Below are 26642 nucleotides of genomic sequence, written 5' to 3'. Positions count from 1 at the left end.
CCATCACAAGATAGCTGGCATAATATGCGGATCATGTGGAGCACCTACTACAACTGCTGTTCCCAGTGGAGTGCCTGCTTGTATCCAGCAGGTTGGCCACAGGATCCTGCCAGGTGATGTGATGTGATCACCTTGAGGGTGTGGCTTTTTTTCCAACATTTTCCTTGTGGCAGCCACTCACAGCTCGCAACATCAATTTTGGCCAGTTGTGATAACTCAATCTCGCTGTGAGAGTCGATTACATCACATGATTATACAATGGAAAGCACAACCTACTCGGAAAAGCAGCAGCCATAACTCTGAAAATACACAAGATATTCACCGTAAATGTACAAATGATTTCATGATACTTGATATATAGCTGCAGTCCCTACTTAAACTGTTCAGTAACTGTAAATGAACTTTTTATCACAATATTAGTAACTGTAGCTGATTTGTTTTCCGTACCATCACATTTGATGCTTTTTACCAGCTCACAACCAACACCTTCAAACCTAACCTATAACTGTTATTACACTACAGTTCAGTCTGTCGCCATTACCTTCATACCACATAAATGTTCTGTGGCCCAATAAAGCCATGAATAATCTACAAATAACATGAAATGTTTTCAGTTCTGGCATTCAAAGTAGATTGCCGAATACTCGGCTTTGCCTAGTTATGTGTTTGCCTAGTTATGTGTTTGCCTAGTTATGTGTTTATTCCAATCTTCTATTAGCACATCTCCTTTGCTCACTCTGTCTACCACCTCCTCCTCCTCCTCCTCCTCCTCCTCCTCCTCCTCCTCACTATATCCATTTCCTCCTCCCCCTTCTCTCTGGGGCCCCTTAGGGAAATGGCAGCAAGAGAGGGGAAGAAAACCAATGTGCACTCCGTGTGCATACCGGGGGGAGTCATTCCAGATGTGGAAAGGGTCCTTCCGGATGCCATGAAGGGTACAGGGTGCACCCATCTGCAGGTGGTCGCTCATGTCGGCACCAATGATGTGTGTCGCTATGGATCGGAGGAAATCCTCTCTGGCTTCCGGCGGCTATCTGATTTGGTGAAGACTGCCAGTCTCGCTAGCGGGATGAAAGCAGAGCTCACCATCTGCAGCATCGTCGACAGGACTGACTGCGGACCTTTGGTACAGAGCCGAGTGGAGGGTCTGAATCAGAGGCTGAGACAGTTCTGCGACCGTGTGGGCTGCAGATTCCTCGACTTGCGCCATAGGGTGGTGGGGTTTCGGGTTCCGCTGGATAGGTCAGGAGTCCACTACACGCAACAAGCGGCTACACGGGTAGCAGGGGTTGTGTGGCGTGGGCTGGGCGGTTTTTTAGGTTAGATGGCCTTGGGCAAGTACAGAAAGGGCAACAGCCTCAACGATTGCGGGGCAAAGTCAGGACATGCGGGGACCAAGCAGCAATCGGTATTGTAATTGTCAACTGTCGAAGCTGCGTTGGTAAAGTACCGGAACTTCAAGCGCTGATAGAAAGCACCGAAGCTGAAATCGTTATAGGCACAGAAAGCTGGCTTAAGCCAGAGATAAATTCTGCCGAAATTTTTACAAAGGTACACACGGTGTTTAGAAAGGATAGATTGCATGCAACCGGTGGTGGAGTGTTCATCGCTGTTAGTAGTAGTTTATCCTGTAGTGAAGTAGAAGTGGATAGTTCCTGTGAATTATTATGGGTGGAGGTTACACTAAACAACCGAACTAGGTTAATAATTGGCTCCTTTTACCGACCTCCCGACTCAGCAGCATTAGTGGCAGAACAACTGAGAGAAAATTTGGAATACATTTCACATAAATTTTCTCAGCATGTTATAGTCTTAGGTGGAGATTTCAATTTACCAGATATAGACTGGGACACTCAGATGTTTAGGACGGGTGGTAGGGACAGAGCATCGAGTGACATTATACTGAGTGCACTATCCGAAAATTACCTCGAGCAATTAAACAGAGAACCGACTCGTGGAGATAACATCTTGGACCTACTGATAACAAACAGACCCGAACTTTTCGAATCTGTATGTACAGAACAGGGAATCAGTGATCATAAGGCCGTTGCAGCATCCCTGAATATGGAAGTTAATAGGAATATAAAAAAAGGGAGGAAGGTTTATCTGTTTAACAAGAGTAATAGAAGGCAGATTTCAGACTACCTAACAGATCAAAACGAAAATTTCTGTTCCGACACTGACAATGTTGAGTGTTTATGGAAAAAGTTCAAGGCAATCGTAAAATGCGTTTTAGACAGGTACGTGCCGAGTAAAACTGTGAGGGACGGGAAAAACCCACCGTGGTACAACAACAAAGTTAGGAAACTACTGCGAAAGCAAAGAGAGCTCCACTCCAAGTTTAAACGCAGCCAAAACCTCTCAGTCAAACTGAAGCTAAACGATGTCAAAGTTAGCGTAAGGAGGGCTATGCGTGAAGCGTTCATTGAATTCGAAAGTAAAATTCTATGTACCGACTTGACAGAAAATCCTAGGAAGTTCTGGTCTTACGTTAAATCAGTAAGTGGCTCGAAACAGCATATCCAGACACTACGGGATGATGATGGCATTGAAACAGAAGATGACACGCGTAAAGCTGAAATGCTAAACACCTTTTTCCAAAGCTGTTTCACAGAGGAAGACCGCACTGCAGTTCCTTCTCTAAATCCTCGCACAAACGAAAAAATGGCTGACATCGAAATAAGTGTCCAAGGAATAGAAAAGCAACTGGAATCACTCAATAGAGGAAAGTCCACTGGACCTGACGGGATACCAATTCGATTCTACACAGAGTACGCGAAAGAACTTGCCCCCCTTCTAACAGCCGTGTACTGCAAGTCTCTAGAGGAACGGAGGGTTCCAAATGATTGGAAAAGAGCACAGATAGTCCCAGTCTTCAAGAAGGGTCGTCGAGCAGATGCGCAAAACTATAGACCTATATCTCTTACGTCGATCTCTTGTAGAATTTTAGAACATGTTTTGTGCTCGCGTATCATGTCATTTCTGGAAACCCAGAATCTACTATGTAGGAATCAACATGGATTCCGGAAACAGCGATCGTGTGAGACCCAACTCGCCTTATTTGTTCATGAGACCCAGAAAATATTAGATACAGGCTCCCAGGTAGATGCTATTTTTCTTGACTTCCGGAAGGCGTTCGATACAGTTCCGCACTGTCGCCTGATAAACAAAGTAAGAGCCTACGGAATATCAGACCAGCTGTGTGGCTGGATTGAAGAGTTTTTAGCAAACAGAACACAGCATGTTGTTATCAATGGAGAGACGTCTACAGACGTTAAAGTAACCTCTGGCGTGCCACAGGGGAGTGTTATGGGACCATTGCTTTTCACAATATATATAAATGACTTAGTAGATAGTGTCGGAAGTTCCATGCGGCTTTTCGCGGATGATGCTGTAGTATACAGAGAAGTTGCTGCATTAGAAAATTGTAGCGAAATACAGGAAGATCTGCAGCGGATAGGCACTTGGTGCAGGGAGTGGCAACTGACCCTTAACATAGACAAATGTAATGTATTGCGAATACATAGAAAGAAGGATCCTTTATTGTATGATTATATGATAGCGGAACAAACACTGGTAGCAGTTACTTCTGTAAAATATCTGGGAGTATGCGTACGGAACGATTTGAAGTGGAATGATCATATAAAATTAATTGTTGGTAAGGCGGGTACCAGGTTGAGATTCATTGGGAGAGTGCTTAGAAAATGTAGTCCATCAACAAAGGAGGTGGCTTACAAAACACTCGTTCGACCTATACTTGAGTATTGCTCATCAGTGTGGGATCCGTACCAGGTCGGGTTGACGGAGGAGATAGAGAAGATCCAAAGAAGAGCGGCGCGTTTCGTCACTGGGTTATTTGGTAACCGTGATAGCGTTACGGAGATGTTTAATAAACTCAAGTGGCAGACTCTGCAAGAGAGGCGCTCTGCATCGCGGTGTAGCTTGCTCGCCAGGTTTCGAGAGGGTGCGTTTCTGGATGAGGTATCGAATATATTGCTTCCCCCTACTTATACTTCCCGAGGAGATCACGAATGTAAAATTAGAGAGATTAGAGCGCGCACGGAGGCTTTCAGACAGTCGTTCTTCCCGCGAACCATACGCGACTGGAACAGGAAAGGGAGGTAATGACAGTGGCACGTAAAGTGCCCTCCGCCACACACCGTTGGGTGGCTTGCGGAGTATCAATGTAGATGTAGATGTAGATGTAGATGTCCATCTTATCCCCTCCCCTCTCCCTGTTTATCTCCTCCTCTTCCCTTTCTCTGTACCTTTGCCCCTCCCCAATCTCTCTGCCTATCTCTTCCTCCACCTGTCTGTCCATCTCCTCATCTTTCCTTTTTCCATCCGTTTGCCCCTCCCTCTCTGACTCTGTCTACACAGTGCAGAAACAAAATTGCAAATATCTACTGAAACACCAGAGATAATGTGCCTGATGACTCTTAAGAGAGAGACCCAGTATATAATGATGAGCAGTATTTGTTTGGGCTTACTCCAGTGACACATTGCAAAAATGAAATCAATCACACACACAAACACAAATGCTGTGATTGGCACTGCCCCTGTTCTAGACAGCCTTCTTCTGTTTTCCATTATAAAGTTAAAGTATGAAGCTTTATTTATTTGTACTCATGGATCTGACTTCACTCCAGCTAAGTTTTAGTGATTTGCAATGCACTAGCACAATGATTATGTTGTTCCAGCTGGCCGTAATCAGTAGCTTTTTGTATAGAAAAACTTGAGGAATTACTTTACAGCTGTTTGTTGACATGGAAAGAAAATTTTGTAGTATCACAGTTGGAAATATGGATCAACATTTTCTAGATATACGAGGGTCACTCCAAAAGAAATGCACACTATTTTTGTAAAAATACAGTTTTCATTGTGCATGTGTGAAAGTTTTACAGTGTGTAGATACATCCTTTCCGCTTGTTTTCAAACGTAGTTCAACCTGTTCCTGTGAGTGGCACCGTCACAGCATGTCTTCAAGATGGCTGCTACACTTGACATTTGTCAGAAGCAATGTGCTGTCATAGAATTCCTGTGCTGCGAAAACGAGACAGTGGGAAACATCCACAAGAGGTTGAAAAAGGTGTATGGAGATGCTGCTGTTGATCGCAGTACAGTTAGTCGGTGGGCAAGCAGGTTACGTGATGAAAGCGGGCACAGCAATATTGAGGATTGTCCTGGCAGCGGCAGGCCTTGTACTGCACACACGCCAGACAATGTGCAGAGTGTTAACGAATTGGTGACTGCTGACAGACGCATCACAGTGAATGAATTGTCATGCTACATTGGGATAGGGGAAGGAAGTGTTTGCAGAATGCTGAAAGTGTTAGCATTAGAAAAGGTTTGTGCCAGGTGGGTTCCCAAGATGTTGACAGTGGCTCACAAAGAAACAAGAAAAACGGTATGCAGCAAACTTTGGAGCAGTACGAGAATGGTGGAGATGAATTTCTTGGAAGAATTGTGACAGGTGATGAAACATGGCTCCATCATTTTTCACCAGAGACGAAGAGGCAATCAGTGGAGTGGCATCGTGCAAATTCACCCAAGAAAAAAAAATTCAAAACCACACCTTCTGCTGGAAAAGTTATGGCTACAGTATTTTTCGATTCCGAAGGACTCTTGCTTGTGGACATCATGTCAAGTGGAACCACCATAAATTCTGATGCATATGTGACGACACTGAAGAAACTTCAAGCTCGACTGAGCCGTGTTCGACCACATTGGCAAAAGCAGGATGTTTTGCTGTTGCACAACAATGCACAGCCACATGTCAGTCAAAAAACTATGGAAGTGATTACAAAACTCAGATGGACAACACTGAAACACCCGCCTTAGGCCTACAGTCCTGACCTGGCTCCATGTGATAATCATCTCTCTTGGAAACTGAAAGACTCTCTGTGTGGAACAAGGTTTGAAGATGATGACTCCTCGTGCACACTGCCAAACCTTGGCTCCAACAGAGTGGTCCAGAATTTTACCGTGCGGGTATACAGGCACTGGTTCCAAGATGGCATAAGGCAGTTGAGAGGGATGGAAATTATGTGGAGAAATGAAAATATTGTTCCCAAAGGATGTATCTACACACTGTAAAACTTTCAAACATGTAGAATAAAAGCTGGATTTAAAAAAAAATAGTGTGCATTTCTTTTGGAGTGACCCTTGTAGCAGTGTTGAGATATTTAAGAGCAGTTTATGGGAAATACTGGTCTGTCATGAAGTTGTAGTCTGCACAAATATTTCTGTTCATTTTGGAGCTTAAAAAGAAAATCTCTTAATTTGTCAGTTGCTGCCGTAGTATTTGAACACACACCTGATCTTGACAGCATGCTTATTATTGTAGTAAACTTCCTGGATGAAAGCTATCAGTGTAGAAAGATCTGGTTACATTTGTTTTCTCTGTGTAAAAATGCACATTTAGCTTGTTTATCTTTGTGTTGCAGGTGATTGCACGGATTGTTGATGGCTCAAAATTCAAAGAATTCAAGCAGAAATATGGCGACACACTAGTCACTGGTTTTGCTAAGCTGTATGGTCACACTGTTGGTATTATTGGCAACAATGGTGTTTTGTTTTCAGAGTCCGCTCTTAAAGTGAGTGCTTATACCTTTTAATGTCGACAAAGTAACATACATGTAGTAGTAGTAGTAGTAGTAGTAGTAGTAGTTTATTGTGGGGGAAAAAAGAAATTGAAGGTTTGATGAAAAAGTCATCTGAATTGTTGTGATGCTGTTGTGACTTGCTTTTGATTGCATTGTACTGCATGTTACTTCAGTTCTAATTGATTTGCTATATCTTTTTGTTTGCTTGCTTGAATTAACTATAAATATGTACTTTTCTCCTTGCATTCTGTGTTGAATTGTGTCCTATTAGGAACCATTTCCTTTTTTTATTTTCCATTTTTAGGGAACACATTTCATTCAACTTTGCTGCCAGAGGAAAATCCCAATAGTGTTTCTTCAAAACATCACAGGTAGTACATGTTTCAATTATGTTACCACTAATTGTATGACTGAACAAAAAACAAAAGTATCATTTTCCAGACAATGGAATTTCATTCTTTGTTTGAGAGGTATTATCTGTCAGTAATCCATTTAACAGCAACAGTTATGACATTGGATTAGGAAACTATGCTTTGTTATAGATTGTATAAACAACCGAGACTTCTCTTAACCATGCCAGGTTATTTGTATCACTTCAGCAACTGACATTTTCCAGAATGAGATTTTCACTCTGCAGCGGAGTGTGCGTTGATATGAAACTTCCTGGCAGATTAAAACTGTGTGCCCAACCAAGACTAGAACTCGGGACCTTTGCCTTTCGCGGGCAAGTGCGAAAGGCAAAGGTCCCGAGTTCGAGTCTCGGTCGGGCACACAGTTTTAATCTGCCAGGAAGTTTCAACTGACATTTTGTCTGAAAAAACTTTCAAGGAACAGAAATTGTTTTACAGAGTGAAGTGATTATGTGGCAGAACATGTTAATTACAGAAACATTAGAAAGCATTGTATGTATTGTTAAATGTGTGTTAAAATGCTGTAGTTTCAGTTTAATTATTTTTTATCATTTCATTCATCTATTATGCTATGCTATTAGTGCAGTTTGGTTTTTGTTTCAGTTATATTTTTTTTTTGTGACTTAGTCTTTTTCTTGACTTAATAACTTCGTTGTCTAATAATTTTGGTGCAGGTATTTGTGGAAGAGACAGACGCATTTGATGTGTTCTTCAGTAGCTGAAATTTTGTTTTGAAGCTCTGCTAACATTTTAATTCTTTGTCCTGCTAACATTGCTTGTAAAAGTGCCTAGAAGAATGAATCTGTTACTTTTGGTGAAGATTCCCAACAGTATGTTCATAAGGACCTTACTAATGTTCAAAGACACTATCAAAATAAGGAGGAATTAGTGTGTTGCTGTGTGACACTGTGAAATCATGAGTCGTATTTGACTGTTGGGTGGGTCCCCTATGAGATACAGTTAAACTAATATGAATATGTGTGACCACTCTAGAACCTCTTGTAAACAGCTGTTCAAACAATTGGGCATACTGACAATAGCCCCAAAGTACATATACTCCCTTACGATGTTTGTTGTCGACACAAATATGAAATTAGAAGGAGAAATAGTATACACTACTCATCACTCAGCCTTATGCCATCCTCACAAGGGATGTGTTTTTCAATGTGATACACACCAAATATGGTTTCCAGTGAGTTTGGTGCATGCTCAGAAATTAGTTTGTACATCACATTAAACGTACTACTTAAGTGTTGTTTATGAATGCAGCATTCTCCAGCAGCAGTTGTCATTTGAAAGTGGACACTTGTAAAACTCTATGATACCCCTATTAGCGATTGTTGAAGGTGACCATGGGAAATTGGAAGGAAGATTGTAGACACAATGATGGACTGGACAGCAAATTGCTGATAGAGAAACTGTTACTTGTAACATTATACAAACACCTTTCCTCTTTCAGTGCACCTGTTGAAATGCACATTTGCTTTCTTGTCAGTATGCTAGTCTTATTGTTCTGATGTAGTATACACTGTGATGAACTGAATGAGAATCGCTCAGTGATGTAGCAGCAATCTTGCAAGTCATAGTCCATATTCTATGGCATATTCACAAAATCGAACAAACTCACTCCTGGACGAAGAGCCCTGTTATGTAAGCATAAACATCAAATACTACAGAACATACTTCTGTGGTGTTAAAGCTCCAAAATTTTTTAGAAAATGTGAAGGTGAATACAAAAATATTCGTAGAAAGCAGGATGCAAACCTACAGTGTTACAGTTCTCAGACTGCATCTCTACTGCACTGCAGGTGCAGTCATTTATCTTAAGAAGTCATAAAGGCTATGGCAGCAGATACGTTATGACCTTTCTTTTAATTCTAGCAAATCACACCAAAACCGATGCATTTTAGATAAATCTTGAATGTGCTGGTCCATTGAAACTGCAAAGTAATCCAGTATGGTGCCTTAAGTTTTGCTTGTCACATACAAAAATCTTGCATCTCATTAGTCACATCCAGTTCTCAAAACAAAAATCTTATTCTGCGTTTCACACTTGGGAATACTCCACAGTGTGAAATTTCACATTGTGATACAACAAAACCTGACCATCTCCAAATCTATGTTTGCTTCCATGTCCCATCTAAAGATGGCTGTCCTGTGGAGTGAGGTATTTACACACAAAAATCTTTGACCATCATCCAAACGATGTAAAAAATTTAATGGATAATAAAATTAACCTCAATCATATTTGTGCGCCAATTCTTTCTACTCCATAGGAGAATTCTGGACTGTTACTGTTAAATAGTGTGTGTGTGTGTGTGTGTGTGTGTGTGTGTGTGTGTGTGTGTGTGTGTGTGTGTGTGTGTGTGTGTTTTTAAGAGAGTACGTTAGAGATCATATGTAGTTAAGTATAAATCGGCATATTCATGGGAAAAAACTAACTTAATAAATCATGTAAATGATCAGCATGTAGCCATATTTTCCATTGAGAAAGTGTATGTTAAACTGACTTGTTCCACGCCATAAAGAGAGGTCACAATTATGATCCATGGAACATGAAAATAACTAATTAACTAACTTAGGTACATATTTTCCCAATCCTCATTGATTAACTGTTTCACTGAGAGTTGTTTGTACTAATCATAGATTGATGATGGTTACATGAAATCTTTTCTGGTCTGGTGACACTAATGTTTAAGCATTGGAATCTTCACCCAGAGACTGAGGCAACTTCTTGCATTTTATTTTTGTGATAGTTCTTGCTTTTCCTCTTAATTGTCACATGTATGTGGCTTTCTTTGTGGGTTTGGGATTATCTCTGAAGATGCCATTTCAGAATGGTGAAATTGTATTCTTGCTCTGAATCCATTCGTTTTTTAACAGATGTCACTACAAAATGTTTTACTAAACATTTTCAGCTTACCACTCTACTAGGATGAATTTTTATTTTTTGTTCAATATTGTTTTGAAAATGGTGTCTTCTCTTAACTTATATGAGTGAAAGCATGCTTTTATTGTGAATGCTAGAAATTACAGCAAAACATGCTTTGCTGTATGTCTGTCAGCCTGCCTTGAAGCTGTTGTTAGTATGAAGTATTAAAAATAATTCATATGTTGAGCCTGATGTTGTCTTGTTTTCACAATGTTTCCTGTATCTGTAAAGTTGGCTTCATTACCTGCCATGTGACTCATCATGTAGCTAGAAATTTTTAAATTGTCAAACTCATTCAATGAGAGTTCTACATGATGCCTCGTTTTGCATTTATGAGGTAAAGTATTGATACTGAGATAAATTATGATACTGAGATAGCAATGTTTGCATGTAAGGTGACGCATCGTCCAAGGTAGTGTATTCCAAATGTGCTTCTTACAGATACAACACACAGCCAGTTATCCACTAACTTATAAGGGGTGGAATATTTTAGGGTTGGCAGACACAAATTTAAGGAGGTGTTTGAATAGGCAGCTTTTGCGGTTTAAAAAAGGTTCAAGAATGAAAATAGTAGTGTTAGTCTTTCCTTGCTTTTGAATTATTTCCTGCTCCTTCCCTTCCTTGATCCAATGCTACAGTTTTCCTTCACTTCAGTATCTGTGCTTCTTACCATTTCTCTTTCCTCTTTTTTTTATGTGATCTGACAGCAGAGACAAAGGTGTCATTAGGAGTGTCCCAGGAAAGTGTGATAGGTCTGTTGCTGTTATTTATATACATAGACAAGCTGACAGGTAGGATGTGTAGCAGTCTGCAACTGTTTGCTGATGATGTTGTAGCATACAGGAAATTGTCATCATTGAGTGACTGTATGAGGATACATGATGACTTGCACAGAATTTCTTATTGGTGTGATGAATGGCAGCTTTCACTAAATGAAGGAAAATGTGAGTTAATGCAGATGAGTAGGAAAAACAATCCTGTAATGTTCAAATACATCATTCATCTACATCTACACGGTTACTGTGCAATTCACAATGAGGTGCCTGGTGGATGGTTCATCGAACCATTCTCAAACAGTGTGTGGGAAAAACGAACACTCTAGTCTCTCTGTACGATGTCTGATTTCTCTTATTTTAGTATGATGATTATTTCTCTTTATGCAGGTGGGCACCAACAAAAATATTTGTATACTCTGAGGAGTAAGTTAGTTTGAAATTTAGCAGAATTGACAGCCTTTAGATTTGTGTGATTTATTTGTGAGCCAAAATTTAGTAGATTCCTTTAATTACCCATGTGGATGACTTCACACTTCTCATTTAGAGTCAATTCCCACTTTTCACACCATACAGACATCTAGTCCAAATAATTTTGCAGTTGGTTTTGATTATATGATGACTTTGCAAGACAGTACATTACAGCATCATCTCAAATAATCCAAGGGGGTTGCTCAGATTGTCTCCTGAATTATTTATATAGATCAGGAACAGCAGAGGGCCTATAACACAGCCTTGGAGAATGCCAGGCATTACTTGATGACTTTCCCTCTATTACTACGACCTGTGAACTTTATAACAGGAACTCACAAACCTAATTGCATTACTGAGGTGATACTCCATAGGCACACAATTTGATTAGAAGTCACTTGGTGAGGAAGTGTCAAAAGCCTTCTGGAGATATAAAAATATGGTATCAATTTGAACGGCTGAGATGATAGCACTCATTACTTCGTGAGAATGAAGAGCCAGGTTGTGTTCACAAGAACCATTAGTGATGTGCTGCTTGATACAATCATGGCAATTAAATATCCAGATGTAATATTGCAAAGCAATATGAAATTAAATGAGTACGGCAGTTCGATAGCCAGAAAGGTGAATTGTCAACTTCGGTTTATTGGGATAATTCTAGGAAAGTGGAGCTCATCTATAAAGGAGACTGCATATAGAACATTAATGCGACCCAGTCTGGAGTACTGCTGGAATGTGTGGAATCCCAACCAGATCCAATTAAAGGATGACATGAAAGCAGTTCAGAGACAGGCCTGCTAGATTTGTTATTGGTAGGATCGATCAACACATGAATACTATGGATTTCTTGTGAACTCAAATGGTAGTCCCTGGTGGGAAGACAACATTATTTTCGTGAAAAACTATTGAGAAAACGTAAAGATATGGAATTTGTGGTTGACTCCAGAACAATTCTATTGCTGCCAGCATATATTTTGCATGAGGACAGATTTTGCATGAGGACAGTGAAGACAAGATAAAGGAGAATTAGGGTTCATACAGGGACACACACTTGTTTTTCCTTCACTCCATTTGTGAGTGAAACAAGAAGGGAAATGACTAGCAATAGAAAAAGTTACCCCCCTGCTATACACCATACGGTGGCTTGCAGAGTTTGTATGGAGATGTACATAATTTTTCTAAAGATACTAAGTAGACAGTTCTCTTCTGTGCCTATATAATAGAAGCAGCTTTTATTTTTTTTTATTTATTGTGACTTTTCAGCCACCACTGTGTCTAATACCTCTTAATTTTCTTTGGAAAACAATAATTTAATACTCCAATCTTTATGTTGTGTACAGGGATCAGTGGATAAGAAACTGAGAGTATGTCAGCGTCACATTACCAGTGCCTAGTGCCCAGACATGTAAGCATCTGTCAGAGGACTGTTATTACAGCACTTGCTCTTCTTCCAATTAGGATCTTCACAAAGTTCTAATGAACGACTGTCAAAAGTTGAGCCATTCATCCTGTAATTGTATGAGAAATTGACATGCATTTTCTTGCTGATTGGGTTTGGTAATTGACAGACTCAACCCAATCTACAAATGTTCTGTCATCTCTGCAATGCTTCTCTGCCTCATGTAAGTTTTCATGAGACTCCATATGATTTTCTTAAAAATTACATACAATATTATTATTCGTCAGATCCACCACACACACATTTGAGCCCCCTAATCTCTAACACCGTGGCAGGATTGTTCGCATCGCAACAGTGCTTAGCTTTGGTGTACATTGATGTGACAGAAATCAAGGGATCCCTCTTAATATCGTGTTGGACCTGCTTTTGCGCGTTGTAATGCAGCAGCTTGACATAGCATGGACTCAAAGTTATTTGAAGTACACTGCAGAAATATTGAGCCATCATGTGTGTATAGCGGTGCTTAACAATTCACATATTTTGAATGTGAGCACTTGCTCCTGCTCATGCTCTTACCCGTAAGCAGAGTAGCTGCGACAAGGTGTTCGCACCATGTGATCGTAACAACAAGGGAGAATGCTGACTGCGAAATATGACAGGATCAGTTTTGACAGTTGTGGCGTCTAATAGCAGTAATGGTGAGTCAGTATTACATAACACTGAAATGAAATGTCTTTGCACCTCAGTCTTCTGTCTGAGGAATCTTACTTTTAACACAAAATGATAGGTACACAAAATGACAGCCAGTAAAAGGAAACCCAGCCGATTTTCCTAAATTATCATCTGTGCAAGATGCTGCTGTTAATGAAGACTTTCAGCATTATTAACACATTTTTATACCCCTTAAGGAAGAATTTGAGCAATGTTTTCAAGATCTGGTGGCATTAGAAAGTAATTTTGATCTATTCTCCTCTCCGTATTCAGTGCTTATTGAAGATACTTGTCCTGAACTACAATTAGAAATTATTGCTGCGCAGTGTGACAGAGAATACAAAGACAAATGTCAGTACAAGAGAAACATTTTGGAATTCTATAGACATGTCCCCCAGCACAGATTTCCTTGTTTCCATAAACAGGTGGCTACAATAGTAATCAATGTTTGCTCTGAACAGTTGTTCTCTGCAATGAAAAGTAAGAAGATGCACCTGAGAAACTCACTGTGTGATCACAATCTAAACTGCATGCTGCATCTAAGATGCACAAGAACAATGACTCTGCACATAGAAGCAATTGTTTAAGGGGAGAAGTGCAAGAGAACCGACGACCTCACACTTTAATGACTTCATTATTGTATAACGGGTCACAAAGTAAATAAAGAAAAATGTAGAAGTATAAGTTAGTAAGATAATGTGACACATATGCATTTTTGTTTATTTGTTTCATTTCTAGTAATAATATTTCATATAGTGATTTCCATGGAACTGGTCGGAGATTTAAATTGCCTGATGACCATGTGACGGCAGCTGTTGTGTCCCCCACTCGACTCTTCATTTGGCACCCCCACGCTCTGCCCTGTGCCAGTAGTAGGGGTACTGTGCTCACCCTGCTCTGTGCTCGCACCTAGCTGCTCACAGCTTGCTCCGTGAGCGCATTTGTTGTGAAGTCCTGCTCTGTAGCCTTTCGCAATTGTGAAAGTGTTGCCAATGGGGGATTTTGTGCACAAACTGACCTCTTGATTATGTCTCAGTCAATGAATGGCTGCAACTGGTCTCCAATTGGCTGAACATAACAAACTCCAGTCAATGATCAGTTCAGTTGGATCAGAGGAGCCAGTCCATTCCACGTAAACACAGCCCGCACCATTATGGAACTACCACCAGCTTGCACAGTGCCTTGTTGACAAATTGGGACCATGCCTTTATGGGGTGTGCGCCACACTCAAACCCTACTGTCGGCTCTTACCAAATGAAATTGAGACTCATCTGACCAGACCACAGTTTTCCAGTTGTCTACGGTCCAGCTGATATGGTCATGAACACAGGAGAGGCACGGCGGGTGATGTGCTGTTAGCAAAGGCACTCATGTCAGTCATCCGCTGCCATAGCCCATTAACACCAGAGTTCGCTGCACTGTCATAGCAGATACATTTGTAATATGTTCCACATTGATTTCTGTAGTTATTCCACACAGTGTTACTTGTCTGTTGGCTGCTGCTCCTGTGAAGGCCGTGAACCACTGCGTTGTCCGTGGTGAGAGGTAATGCCTGAAATTTTGTATTCTCAGTACACTCTTGACACTGTGATTTGCAAAATACTGAATTCCTAAATGATTTCAGAATTGGAATGCCCCTTGCCTCTAGCGCCAGCTACCATTCTGTGTTCATAGTCTGTTAATTCCTGTCATGTGGCCATAATCATGTCAGAAACCATTTCACATGAATCACCTGGATACAAATGACAGCTCCGCTGGTACACTGCCATTTTATACTTTGTGTACATGATATTACCACTGTATATGTCAAGAGTGTATATCGCTATCCTCATGACGACTTTTGTCACCACAGTGAATGTGATAAGGTTCTTCAATGACTGCTGAATTGTTGTGTTCACGCATTCTGTTGTTTGTATTTCACCAAGCACTTAGTCAGAAAAACACAAATGTAGGCACTGTAGAACCACTGAAATGCCATAGATACAACGTCCCAAGGACCCATAATTTCTTATGTAAGCAAAAACCAAATAAACAATCTACAGGAAGACGTGTGCATCCCTTAATACTGGAAACCCTGATACACAAATGTAAATAAGTAAAATACACACAAATGAGCAGACAAACAAAGGACCCAGTGAGAATCCATGTGCCTACCCCCAAAGTGGAAGAGTAAAGAGACTTTTTAACTGTACCAAGAACATTAGGAGCCTAGAACATCATATATGTTAACACTTCAGATATGCAACTTGCCATTTTTTAAGTGTGTATGTGTGTTTGTGTTTGTGTGTGTGTGTGTGTGTGTGTGTGTGTGTGTCTAATTTTGTTTTTCTTGTTTCACTAGGATTCATGGTGGGGTGTGATGCTGAAGCTGGTGGCATTGCCAAGAACGGAGCCAAAATGGTAACAGCTGTTGCTTGTGCACAGGTGCCCAAATTTACGGTCATCATAGGTGGTTCATATGGTGCTGGCAACTATGGAATGTGTGGTCGAGCATATGGGTAAGGATTATTGCTGTGGTTCAACATTTTTATTGTATTATAGTCCATGATAGTGTTAATGGCCTCCCACCCTGCAGCTCACATGGAATACTGCATTGTCAGCCTGGGTGAAAGTGCATGGACATTAGCTATGTTACAAACAGTTGCAGTAAAGGAAATTTAACCTCTCTTGCTAGGTCAGGTTCATTGTGTGCTACAAACTGTTTCATGATAAATTATTAAGTGTATCTAATAAGTATGAGATACACGTTACAGAATTGAATGTGTATTCAGTGTTTCCCCATCACAATGACATGAAGGAAAGCCAGCTATACAGATTTTCACACTGCAGACTGGATTGTATAGTAAATTGCACTATGTAGAATTGATTACACCTTCTGTTGCTTTTTTACTTTAATTAACAAAATGATGACAGAATCAAATCTAAAATATCTACAGCTGGATGAACAGCATTTTAAACTATGTTATATTGTAGCCAGAATAGTGAAATAAGTAAATTAAATTCCCATTAGAGAACAGTTTATGCTCTGATCTGCTTTCTACTGCACAGACAGCCAGATAAGAAAGTAAATGTTCCATTAAAATTACTAATAAATTTACATTCCATTCACATACCTTTCTACTCAGATGTTACATGGTCACTGCCTTTGGAACTTGAGTCGTCGTATGTGAGTATCAGATTATCAATTAAAGAATCCGCTATTTCATCTCTTAACAACTTCTTTCTAGTAATCATCTTCTTGCAGTTTGTCAGTGTGTCATTCATAAGCTTCTCAACCAGCAACCGTGATTTTGTTCATTGCTTCATGGATCAGCCTTTCAGGGCCAGCTGCTTTAAACATAGCATTTTTATCTGGTGCTTATCTCTTCACCTGAGCCCACACCAAGTTCTATGAGATTATAATGGCAATGATAAGTAGGTACTCATATCATCCTGTGACCATGTTGCAGAGCTATGGAAGCAATTTCGTATTTTTTACCTCCACCTTTTGAAATCTTAGTGAGCCCAACAGCTCTGCTCTGGTTTGTGTTTCAGTAATCGGTGTACTATTACTTTGCAGCCCTGAAACAATATCACTTTTTTTTGTATTTGTAGTGGGTGGCCTGTCGAGAGTAACAGTGATACATTGCATTGCCCATAATAGTGATAGAGTGACAGAACCTGGACACAAGTAGAGCAACAGCTGATTCTGAAACTATTCTCAAAATGTTTCTCCATTTATTGTGGTGTGGTAGTCAGACATGGTTTTAGATTTTCCTTGGAATGAAAGTTTACTTTAAGGCACAAATCCCGTAGCTGTGGAACCAGTGTGACATACCATAAGACACCTTCATTTTCATACTGGAACTTTCAAGCTGCCTTTTATCTCTGTTGTTTGCCAAATAAAATTTCTAATGTGGTTTCGATTTATCCAGGACTCATCTAAGTAATATGAGATGACACACTTTTCCACAGCTACAGTGTCTTTTCTAGCATTTGCTCTTTGTTTTTGTTCTCCAGCTATTGCAGACTCAGTTTTGAGATCCAATGGGCTGCCACAGAGCCCATCGTCCTATCCAGTAACCACCTGAGATGACGACCTTTACCTTGGTGGAATTATGACTGTCGATTGGCAATCAGGGCCAGACGAACAGCTCTGCATAACTTCAAACACTGTCCAACTACAGAAAAACCTTGATGCCCTCAGATCTACAAGAGCACATGCAAGGCAAGTCATAAAAGAATGGAAGAAGGCTTCCTAGAGGGAATTCACGATTTCCATTAAATAGTCCACTTCCACTGAGCGAGTTTGGGAATCAGTAAGACAGATTTGTGGCAAGGGTGGTACACATCCCATTACGGCCTTGTTAACTAATGGGGTCTTGATGGACATGCCAGAATATGTGGCTCAGGTTTTAGCTGAACAGTTCTTTACTGTTACTACGTCATCCAGACAATCTCCTGCTTTTCAGGTGTTCCGTAGGACTGCAGAGATGAGGAAGCTCAATTTCTTCTTGCACAGTAAGGAAGATTGCAACTTTCTGTTCTCCATGTGGGAACTGGAATCAGCTTTGTCTGCAGCCAGAGACAGTGCTCCAGGATCTGATGAGATCCATTATGCCATGCTTCATCATCTGTGCCCTGAATCGAAAGGACAGCTCCTCTCTTGTTTCAATCAGATCTGGTTTGATGGACAGTACCCCATGACTTGGAAGGAGGCAGTATTAATTCCATTCTGGAAATGAGGCAAAAACTGTAGTACCTCTAATAGTTACCAGACTGCAGTCCTTACTCATTTATATGAGTAAGACTCTTGAATACATGGTCAACCGCCGCCTCGTCTGGCTGCTCGAATCCCGACATCACCTGAGCCACTCCCAGTGCAGTTTCAGGTGCTACCATTCCACCTTTGACAATTTAGTTCTACTGGAGACGGCAATACAGGAGTCCTCCTTACACTGGAATCATTTGGCTTGTACCCACCGATTCCATATTCTGCTAACAGTAATTGGATATCGACCAACGTGAGCAGCAATGTCGTGATACAATAAACCACAATCATGATAGGCTACAGTCCGACCTTTATCAAAGTGGGAAATGTGATGGTGCACATTTCTCCTCCTCACACAAGACATCACAACAACGTTTCACCAGGCAACACCAGTCAACTGCTGTTTGTGTATGAGAAATCGGTTGGAAACTTTCCTCACGTCAGCACATTGTGGGTGTCGCCACCGGCGCCAACCTTGTGTGAATGCTCTGAAAAGCTAATCATTTGCATATCACAGCATCTTCTTCCTGTCGGTTAAATTTCAGTTCTGTAGCACATCATATTCGTGGTGTAGCAATTTTAATGGCCAGTAGCGTATTTCCATTGATCTTGCACGTCCTTCAAACTGAATAGCTTCATGCATAAAAGTGAACAATTTCAATGTCACCGGAAAATTACCTCTTTCATAGAATTTGAAAACCTTTTGATGTAAAACACCTTGATCAAAGTTATTGATTCCTGTTGTCCTCTTTGGCACACACTCCCCCAAGGGCTCGCCGCTCTTTTCGCGGTTTCATGCTTGGCTAGCATGGGGCCCCAACCTTTGCAGCATCTTTTCCCTGCCATGCTGCATGTCTATCCTTTTGGTATTCTTTTTCCCTTCCTTTCGGGAACATGTCTGGGATGTTTCTGGAAATGTGTTCTGCATATTCAGTAGCTGATATCACAACAGTCTCTTGACTGTTTTTCATTCCCTTTTTTCTTTTTTTTGTTCCCCCTCTTCTATCCTTCCTCTGCTTTGGTGTTTGAGGTTTCTCTTTTTCTTCTTTCATCCTCTGCGCTCCTGAAGGCCAGCCCAACTGTCTGATGCATAAAATGTGACTGGGTAATATGTAATTCCCACCCCGTGTTGACAGGTAGGGTTCGCACATACCTCTAGTACAGGCTAGGCCCAGGGAGGGGTGATTGCCTGAACTGCTATCTTCCCAAATTGCTTATAAGTCCCTCTGTCAGTTGTTTGGGTGTTGTGAACAATCACCTAAGGTAGGTGTGCCCCTTCCTGAAGGCGGTCCCCAATTGGAAAGAGCGCGCCATAGAAGACGTTGGCAATCGTGAGGGATTTTCTCGCAATGAGCCAATCATCATCTTCACAGTTAACGCCTACCAAATGTAAACAGAATGAGAGTAACAATTCAAAAGACCCTCCCAGCAGCACCATAGTTCCTCGTGGTTTAGTGTACTGAAGATTATCAGTCTGCATCTGCATCTACATCTACATCTACATCCACATCCACATCCATACTCCGCAAGCCACCCGACGGTGTGTGGCAGAGGGTACCTTGAGTACCTCTATCGGTTCTCCCTTCTATTCCAGTCTCGTATTGTTCGTGGAAAGGAGGATTGTCGGTATGCCTCTGTGTGAGCTCTAATCTCTCTGATTTTATCCTCATGGTCTCTTCGCGAGATGTACGTGGGAGGGAGCAATATACGGCTTGACTCCTCGGTGAAGGTATGTTCTCGAAACTTCAACAAAAGCCCATACCGAGCTACTGAGTGTCTCTCCTGCAGAGTCTTCCACTGGAGTTTATCTATCATCTCCGTAACGCTTTCGCAATTACTAAATGATCCTGTAACGAAGAGCGCTGCTCTCCGTTGGATCTTCTCTATCTCTTCTATCAACCCTATCTGGTATGGATCCCACACTGCTGAGCGGTATTCAAGCAGTGGGTGAACAAGCGTACTGTAACCTACTTCCTTTGATTTCAGACTGCATTTTCTTAGGATTCTTCCAATGAATCTCAGTCTGGCATCTGCTTTACCGACGATCAACTTTATATGATCATTCCATTTTAAATCACTCCTAATGCGTACTCCCAGATAATTTATGGAATTAACTGCTTCCAGTTGCTGACCTGCTGTATTGTAGCTAAATGATAAGGGATCTTTCTTTCTATGTATTCGCAGCACATTACACTTGTCTACATTGAAATTCAATTGCCATTCCCTGCACCATGCGTCAATTCGCTGCAGATCCTCCCCTTTCCTCATTATGACTCTCCTCCAATGGAACATTTGTGGCCTTTGATTCAACAAAGAGGACTTACGGTTGATCTTAGAATCGCAGCATCCACTTGTTCTCTGCCTCCAGGAAACAAAATTGCGCCCTCACGACTGCTTCGAGCTCTCATATTTGTTCCCGGTCCGCTTTGACCTTCCCCCCGAGGATGGCATTCCATCTCATGGGGGAGTCATGCTTCACATCCAGGCTGACATTCATAGTCAACTGGTGCAGTGGTTAGCACACTGGACTCATGTTGGGGAGGATGGCGGTTCAATCCCGCGTCCGGCCGTCCTGATTTAGGTTTTCTGTGATTTCCCTAAGTCGCTTCAGCTAAATGCTGGGATGGTTCCTTTGAAAGGGTACGGCCAAGTTCCTTTCCCATCCTTCCCTAACCAGATGAGACCGATGACCTTGCTGTTTGGTCTCTTCCACCAAATCAACTCAACCCATAGTCAACCCATCTCCCTGACCACCCGACTTCAACTGGTTGCAGTGTGCATTTTCCTTCCTCACTTGACATTTTCCCTTTGTATCATTTACATCCCTCCGTCATTAGATGTCACTAGGGCAGACTTCCTCCAGTTTATTGGGCAACTCCCTCACCCCTTTCTGCTGCTCCGTGACTTTAAAGTGCACAATCCCTTTTGGGGCTTGCCCAGAACCTGTCAGAGGTGTGCCCTCAATACCTTAACCTCGTCTGCCTTAACATGGGAGCACTCATGTTCCTTTCACACTCCACTAACGCCTATTCCCATTTGGACATCTGCTTCTGCACTTACCAGCTTTCCTATCATCTCGAGTCGTCTGTTCTCTCTGACACGTACTTAAGTGACCATTTCCCACATGCTATCCGATTGCTGACTCCTACACAACCTACGCGCACACCCAAATGGCAACTTTCTAAGGCCGACTGGAGGGTTAACTCCTCCCTGGTGACCTTCCACGAATGACGTTTCCCCAGTTGTGATGATCAGGTAGAATATCTTACAAACTGGATTTCGTTTATTATTTCTTTCAACAGTTCCATACCGTCTTCATTGTGTGGGCCAAACTCCAATGCCTGTCTGGGACCAAGGTCTATTCCCTAATTTCTGGCCTGAAAGTAGCAGGTGATGTCATAGTGGACCCTATTGCATCTACATCTACATGACTACTCTGCAATTCACATTTAAGTGCTTGGCAGAGGGTTCATCGAACCACAATCATACTATCTCTCTACCATGCCACTCCCGAATAGCGCGCGGGAAAAACGAACACCTAAACCTTTCTGTTCGAGCTCTGATTTCTCTTATTTTATTTTGATGATCATTTCTACCTATGTAGGTTGGGCTCAACAAAATATTTTCGCATTCGGAAGAGAAAGTTGGTGACTGAAATTTCGTAAATAGACCTCGCCGCGACGAAAAACGTCTTTGCTTTAATGACTTCCATCCCAACTCGCGTATCATATCTGCCACACTCTCTCCCATATTATGTGATAATACAAAACGAGCTGCCCTTTTTTGCACCCTTTCGATGTCCTCCGCCAATTCCACCTGGTAAGGATCCCACACCGCGCAGCAATATGCTAACAGAGGACGAACGAGTGTAGTGTGAGCTGTCTCTTTAGTGGACTTGTTGCATCTTCTAAGTGTCCTGCCAATGACACGCAACCTTTGGCTCGCCTTCCCCACAATATTATCTATGTCGTCTTTCCAACTGAAATTGTTCGTAATTTTTACACCCTGGTACTTAGTTGAATTGACAGCCTTGAGAATTGTACTATTTATCGAGTAATTGAATTCCAACGGATTTCTTTTGGAACTCATGTGGATCACCTCACACTTTTCGTTATTTAGCGTCAACTGCCACCTGCCACACCATACAGCAATCTTTTCTAAATCGCTTTGCAACTGATAGTGGTCTTCGGATGACTTAACTAGACGGTAAATTACAGCATCATCTGCGAACAACCTAAGAGAACTTCTCAGATTGTCACCCAGGTCACTTATATAGATCAGGAACAGCAGAGGTCCCAGGACGCTTCCCTGGGGAACACCTGATATCACTTCAGATTTACTATTACTACAAACTGCGACCTTCCTGACAGGAAATCACTAGTCCAGTCGCACAACTGAGACGATACCCCATAGGTCCGCAGCTTGATTAGAAGTCGCTTGTGAGGAACAGAGTTCCCTTATCATCCCACATATCCCATTCTCTTTACATATGAGGGATGTTGTCCTCCTGATTCCTGCCGTCGGATGGGATTACCAGTTGGAATGTACCTAGTTTCACTCCGCCAAGATCTCCATCTCCCTCCCTGGACTATGCTTTCCTACAAAAGACAGTGGTCATGCATTTCTGCCATTGTGCCGCTGTCCATTTTGACTCCAAACTCTACTTCGGTACACAGCAGCTGGACGTTGTAGCACAATCCCGTTTCTTGATTCTCCTTTTTGATAAAAAGCTGACTTGGCTGCCACATATTCATCACCTGAAGACTAACTGCATGTGAAAGCTTAACATTCTCTGCTTCCTTGCCCTTGGGATGTGGCTCATGCTACTCATATCTGTATTTACTAGACGCTAGTTTTGTCTTGACTGTACTATGGTTGCTGGGTTCGTGGCTCAGCAGCTCCTTCAACTTTTAAACTGATAGACCTAGACCACCATTGTGACATGTATCTGGCCTTTTGGACTTGGACTGTAGAGTCTCGTTGCTCTTCAGATTCGACAGATCCCGCTCTCGGTCTTCTATGTAATTGGCGTTTAGGAGTTCCCTTATCATCCCACATATCCCATTCTCTTTACATATGAGGGATGTTGTCCTCCTGATTCCTGCCGTCGGATGGGATTACCAGTTGGAATGTACCTAGTTTCACTCCGCCATGATCTCCATCTTCCCTCCCTGGACTATGCTCCCTGTGTTTTCTCACGCAATTCCCCTTTGATGGTACCCAGGCCACGATTAGGACCTCTCTCTTCCAAGGTCCTAAAGACTTGCTTGCTCCATGACCTTTCAGTGTCTGTTAAGTCCAGTTGTTTGAGAGTTTCACAGTGCTACCATCTGTTACACTGACATTTCTAAAACTGTTGATCAGGTGGGATATGCTTTTACATTTCCTGCCGGTATGGAATTCCATTTGCTGCCGGTAACATGTGGTGTGTTTACAGAAAAGCTAATAGCCATTAGCAGATCCATCCATTTTATTAAATGGGCCTCCCTTAACTGTGTTTTAATATTTACTGACTCAGTGAGAAGTCTCCAGGCTATTGACAGATGCTATTCTTGCCACCCTGTGGTCTCTGCTTTACATGACCTTTCTCACTGACCTTCATCATGCTACCTGCTCAATTGTCTTAATATGGGTCCCAATTCATGTGGGTATCCTAGGGAATGAACTGGCGCACTGTTTGGCTAGAGGAGCACTTACATGCTCACTGTTCACTGTGCCTACCTCAGGTGCGGAATTAAGAGTGCACGAGATTTCTGCTTGCTCAGAAATGGCGTGCCAAGTAATGGGCTACTGCCTCATCTGATAAGCTCTGCGCAATCCAGGAGACTACTACAGCATGGAGCTCTTCCTTCTGCTTCTCATGGAATGAATCCACAGTCCTATGTTTTCTCTGCATCAGTCATACCAGGTTATCCCCTATTTTTCTTTTGTGTATCAAGCCACCCCCACATTGTGGTTTTTTATCCTTAAAGACAGTAGTTCTTTTTTTGAGTAATCACTCTTCTGACTGGTGTGGTGTGACCTGCCACATTTTCCTCTCCTGTGCGAACCTCTTGATTTCAGAGTAGCACTTGCAAAGTACATCCTCAGTTATTTGCTGGATGTACTCTAGTCGCTAGGTTGCTCCATAGTTTTTACCCTCTACAGCTCTCTCAGGTACCATGGAAGTTATTCTGCAATGCCCTAGCAGACGTCCTATCATCTTGTTCCTTCTTCTTGTCAGTTTTTCCCACATATTCCTTTCCTGCCAAATTCTTCACAGAATCTCCTCATTCCTTACCTTATCAGTCAACCTAATTTTCAACATTCATCTGTAGCACCACATCTCAAATGCTTTGATTCCCTTCATTTCTGGTTTTCCCACAGTCCGTGTTTCACTATCATACAATACTGTGCTCTAAACATACATTCTCAGAAATTTGTTCCTCAAATCAAGTTCTATCTTTGTGCCTGGAATGCACATTTTGCCAGTGCTAGTCTGCTTTTGATGTCGTCCTTGCTCCATCCGTCATTGGCTATTTTGGTGCCTAGGTAGTAGAATTCCTTAACTTCATCTACTTTGTGGCTGTCAATCCTGATGTTAAGTTTCTCATTGTTCTCATTTGTACTACTTCTCATTACTTTTGTCTTTCTTTGATTTACTCTCAGTCCATATTCTGTAGGCATTAGACTGCTCATTACATTCAACGCATCCTGTAATGTGCAATGTGAAGTTCATTTGTGATGGACCAGTACTCCAATGCTGCTGTGGACCAGACTCCACCAAACACATGAAGCAAAATACAATACGTGAATTATGAACATAGTACACAATGTTACAATAAAAGACACAAAAATAGTAATTTAATTTTTATGCTTCTTTGTTCAAACTTTACTTTTCCTAGATCAATCTATTACCACACAAGTTAACAAAGATCCTACAATTTTACAAGTCAGAAACAAGTTAAATAAAAGTCCTGCATTTTACAAATCCTTATATAATGGGCACTCTTAAACCACACCATACAAGTTAACTGAAAATAGGGTATTTGACTGTTTTCTGGAAATTGTCTTAAATTATTAATTATGTCATTTTATGCTCCTAACATGGTTTTTTCTCCTCTTGAATTTCAGTATTCTTTTATAAAAACAGAAAGTAATTTAAAATAATTTGAAAGCCCACTGAAATGCTCGATTTGAGCCGTGATGCCTGTGATGTCACAGGTTAGCTTGCTGCTCCTACTGTCATAATGCTAATTCACAATGATGTCGTGTTTCGGAAAATGGGTTACAAATGGCGTATACTACCATACTGTACAAATACATTTATAAAAATGCCTGAAAAGTTGTTCTTGAGTGTTCCAAAGAATAAGATGCCTAAAATAGGATTTCACTATACCAGCAAACTACCACCACATCAATGCTCAACTTCACTAACTTAACTAAAAACGTGTTGCACTGTGAAGTAACATTAACTTGCCTCCAAGATACACTCTTCCACTGTTACAATGAAGGACTGCATCATTCAACTAAATTAAACACCTAATGAAAATTGCCGTTTTACACAACTACACCTCAGTTATTTGGTACATCTACATCTACATCTACATCGATACTCTGCAAATCACATTCAAGTGCCTGGCAAAGGGTTCATCAAACCACCTTCACAATTCTCTATTATTCCAATCTCGTATAGCACGCGGAAAGAATGAACACCTATATCTTTATGTACAAGCTCTTGATTTCCCTTATTTTATCATGGTGATCGTTCCTCCCTATGTTGGTCAGTGTCAACAAAATATTTTCGCATTCAGAGGAGAAAGTTGGTGAATGGAATTTCGTGAGACGATTCCACGCAGCAAAAAACACCTTTCTTTTAATGATTTCCAGCCCAAATCCTGTATCATTTCTGTGACACTATCTCCCATATTTTGCAATAATACAAAATGTGCTGCCTCTCTTTGAACTTTTTCGATGTACTCCGTCAGTCCTATCTGGTAAGGATCCCAAACTGCGCAGCAGTATTCTAAAAGAGGACGGGCAGGTGTAGTATAAGCAGTCTGCTTAGTAGGTCTGTTACTTTTTCTAAGTGTCCTGCCAATAAAACACAGTCTTTGGTTAGCCTTCCCCACAACATTTTCCATGTGTTCCTTCCAATTTAAGTTGTTCATAATTGTAATACCTAGGTATTTAGTTGAATTTACGGCTTTTAGATTAGACTGAGTTACCATGTAAGCGAAGTTTAACGAATTCCTTTTCGCACTCATGTGGGTGACCTCACACTTTTCAATATTGCACCATGCAGATATCTTTTGTAAATTGTTTTGCAGTTTGTTTTGATCTTCTGATGACTTCATTAGTCGATAAATGACAGCGTCATCTGCAAACAACTAAAGACGGCTGCTCAGATTGTCTCAGAAATCATTTTATATAGATAAGGAACAGCAAAGGGCCTATAACACTACCTTGGGGAACGCCAGAAATCACTTCTGTTTTACTCGATTACTACGAACTGTGACCTCTCTGACAGGAAATCACAAATACAGTCATATAACTGAGACGATATTCCATAAGCACGCAATTTCACTATGAGCCACTTGTGTGGTACAGTG

At 41.3% G+C, this 26642-nt stretch overlaps 1 protein-coding gene across 1 annotated transcript in view; it reads left to right on the top strand.

Moving 5' to 3' along the window:
• Positions 1-26642, top strand: part of LOC124556522 (methylcrotonoyl-CoA carboxylase beta chain, mitochondrial) — an 89339-nt gene that overhangs the window by 36222 nt on the left and 26475 nt on the right. The window contains exons 6-8 of the mRNA XM_047130476.1: positions 6447-6596; positions 6910-6976; positions 15643-15799. Coding sequence (XP_046986432.1) covers positions 6447-6596; positions 6910-6976; positions 15643-15799 — 374 coding nt within the window. The remainder of the gene's footprint in view (positions 1-6446; positions 6597-6909; positions 6977-15642; positions 15800-26642) is intronic.

The sequence above is a fragment of the Schistocerca americana genome, chromosome X (assembly GCF_021461395.2).
Source record: "Schistocerca americana isolate TAMUIC-IGC-003095 chromosome X, iqSchAmer2.1, whole genome shotgun sequence".
In the NCBI taxonomy this organism is placed as follows: Eukaryota; Metazoa; Arthropoda; class Insecta; order Orthoptera; family Acrididae; genus Schistocerca; species Schistocerca americana.
Note: the sequence above shows the minus strand (reverse complement) of the source record. Positions and strands in the feature narration are given on the sequence as shown.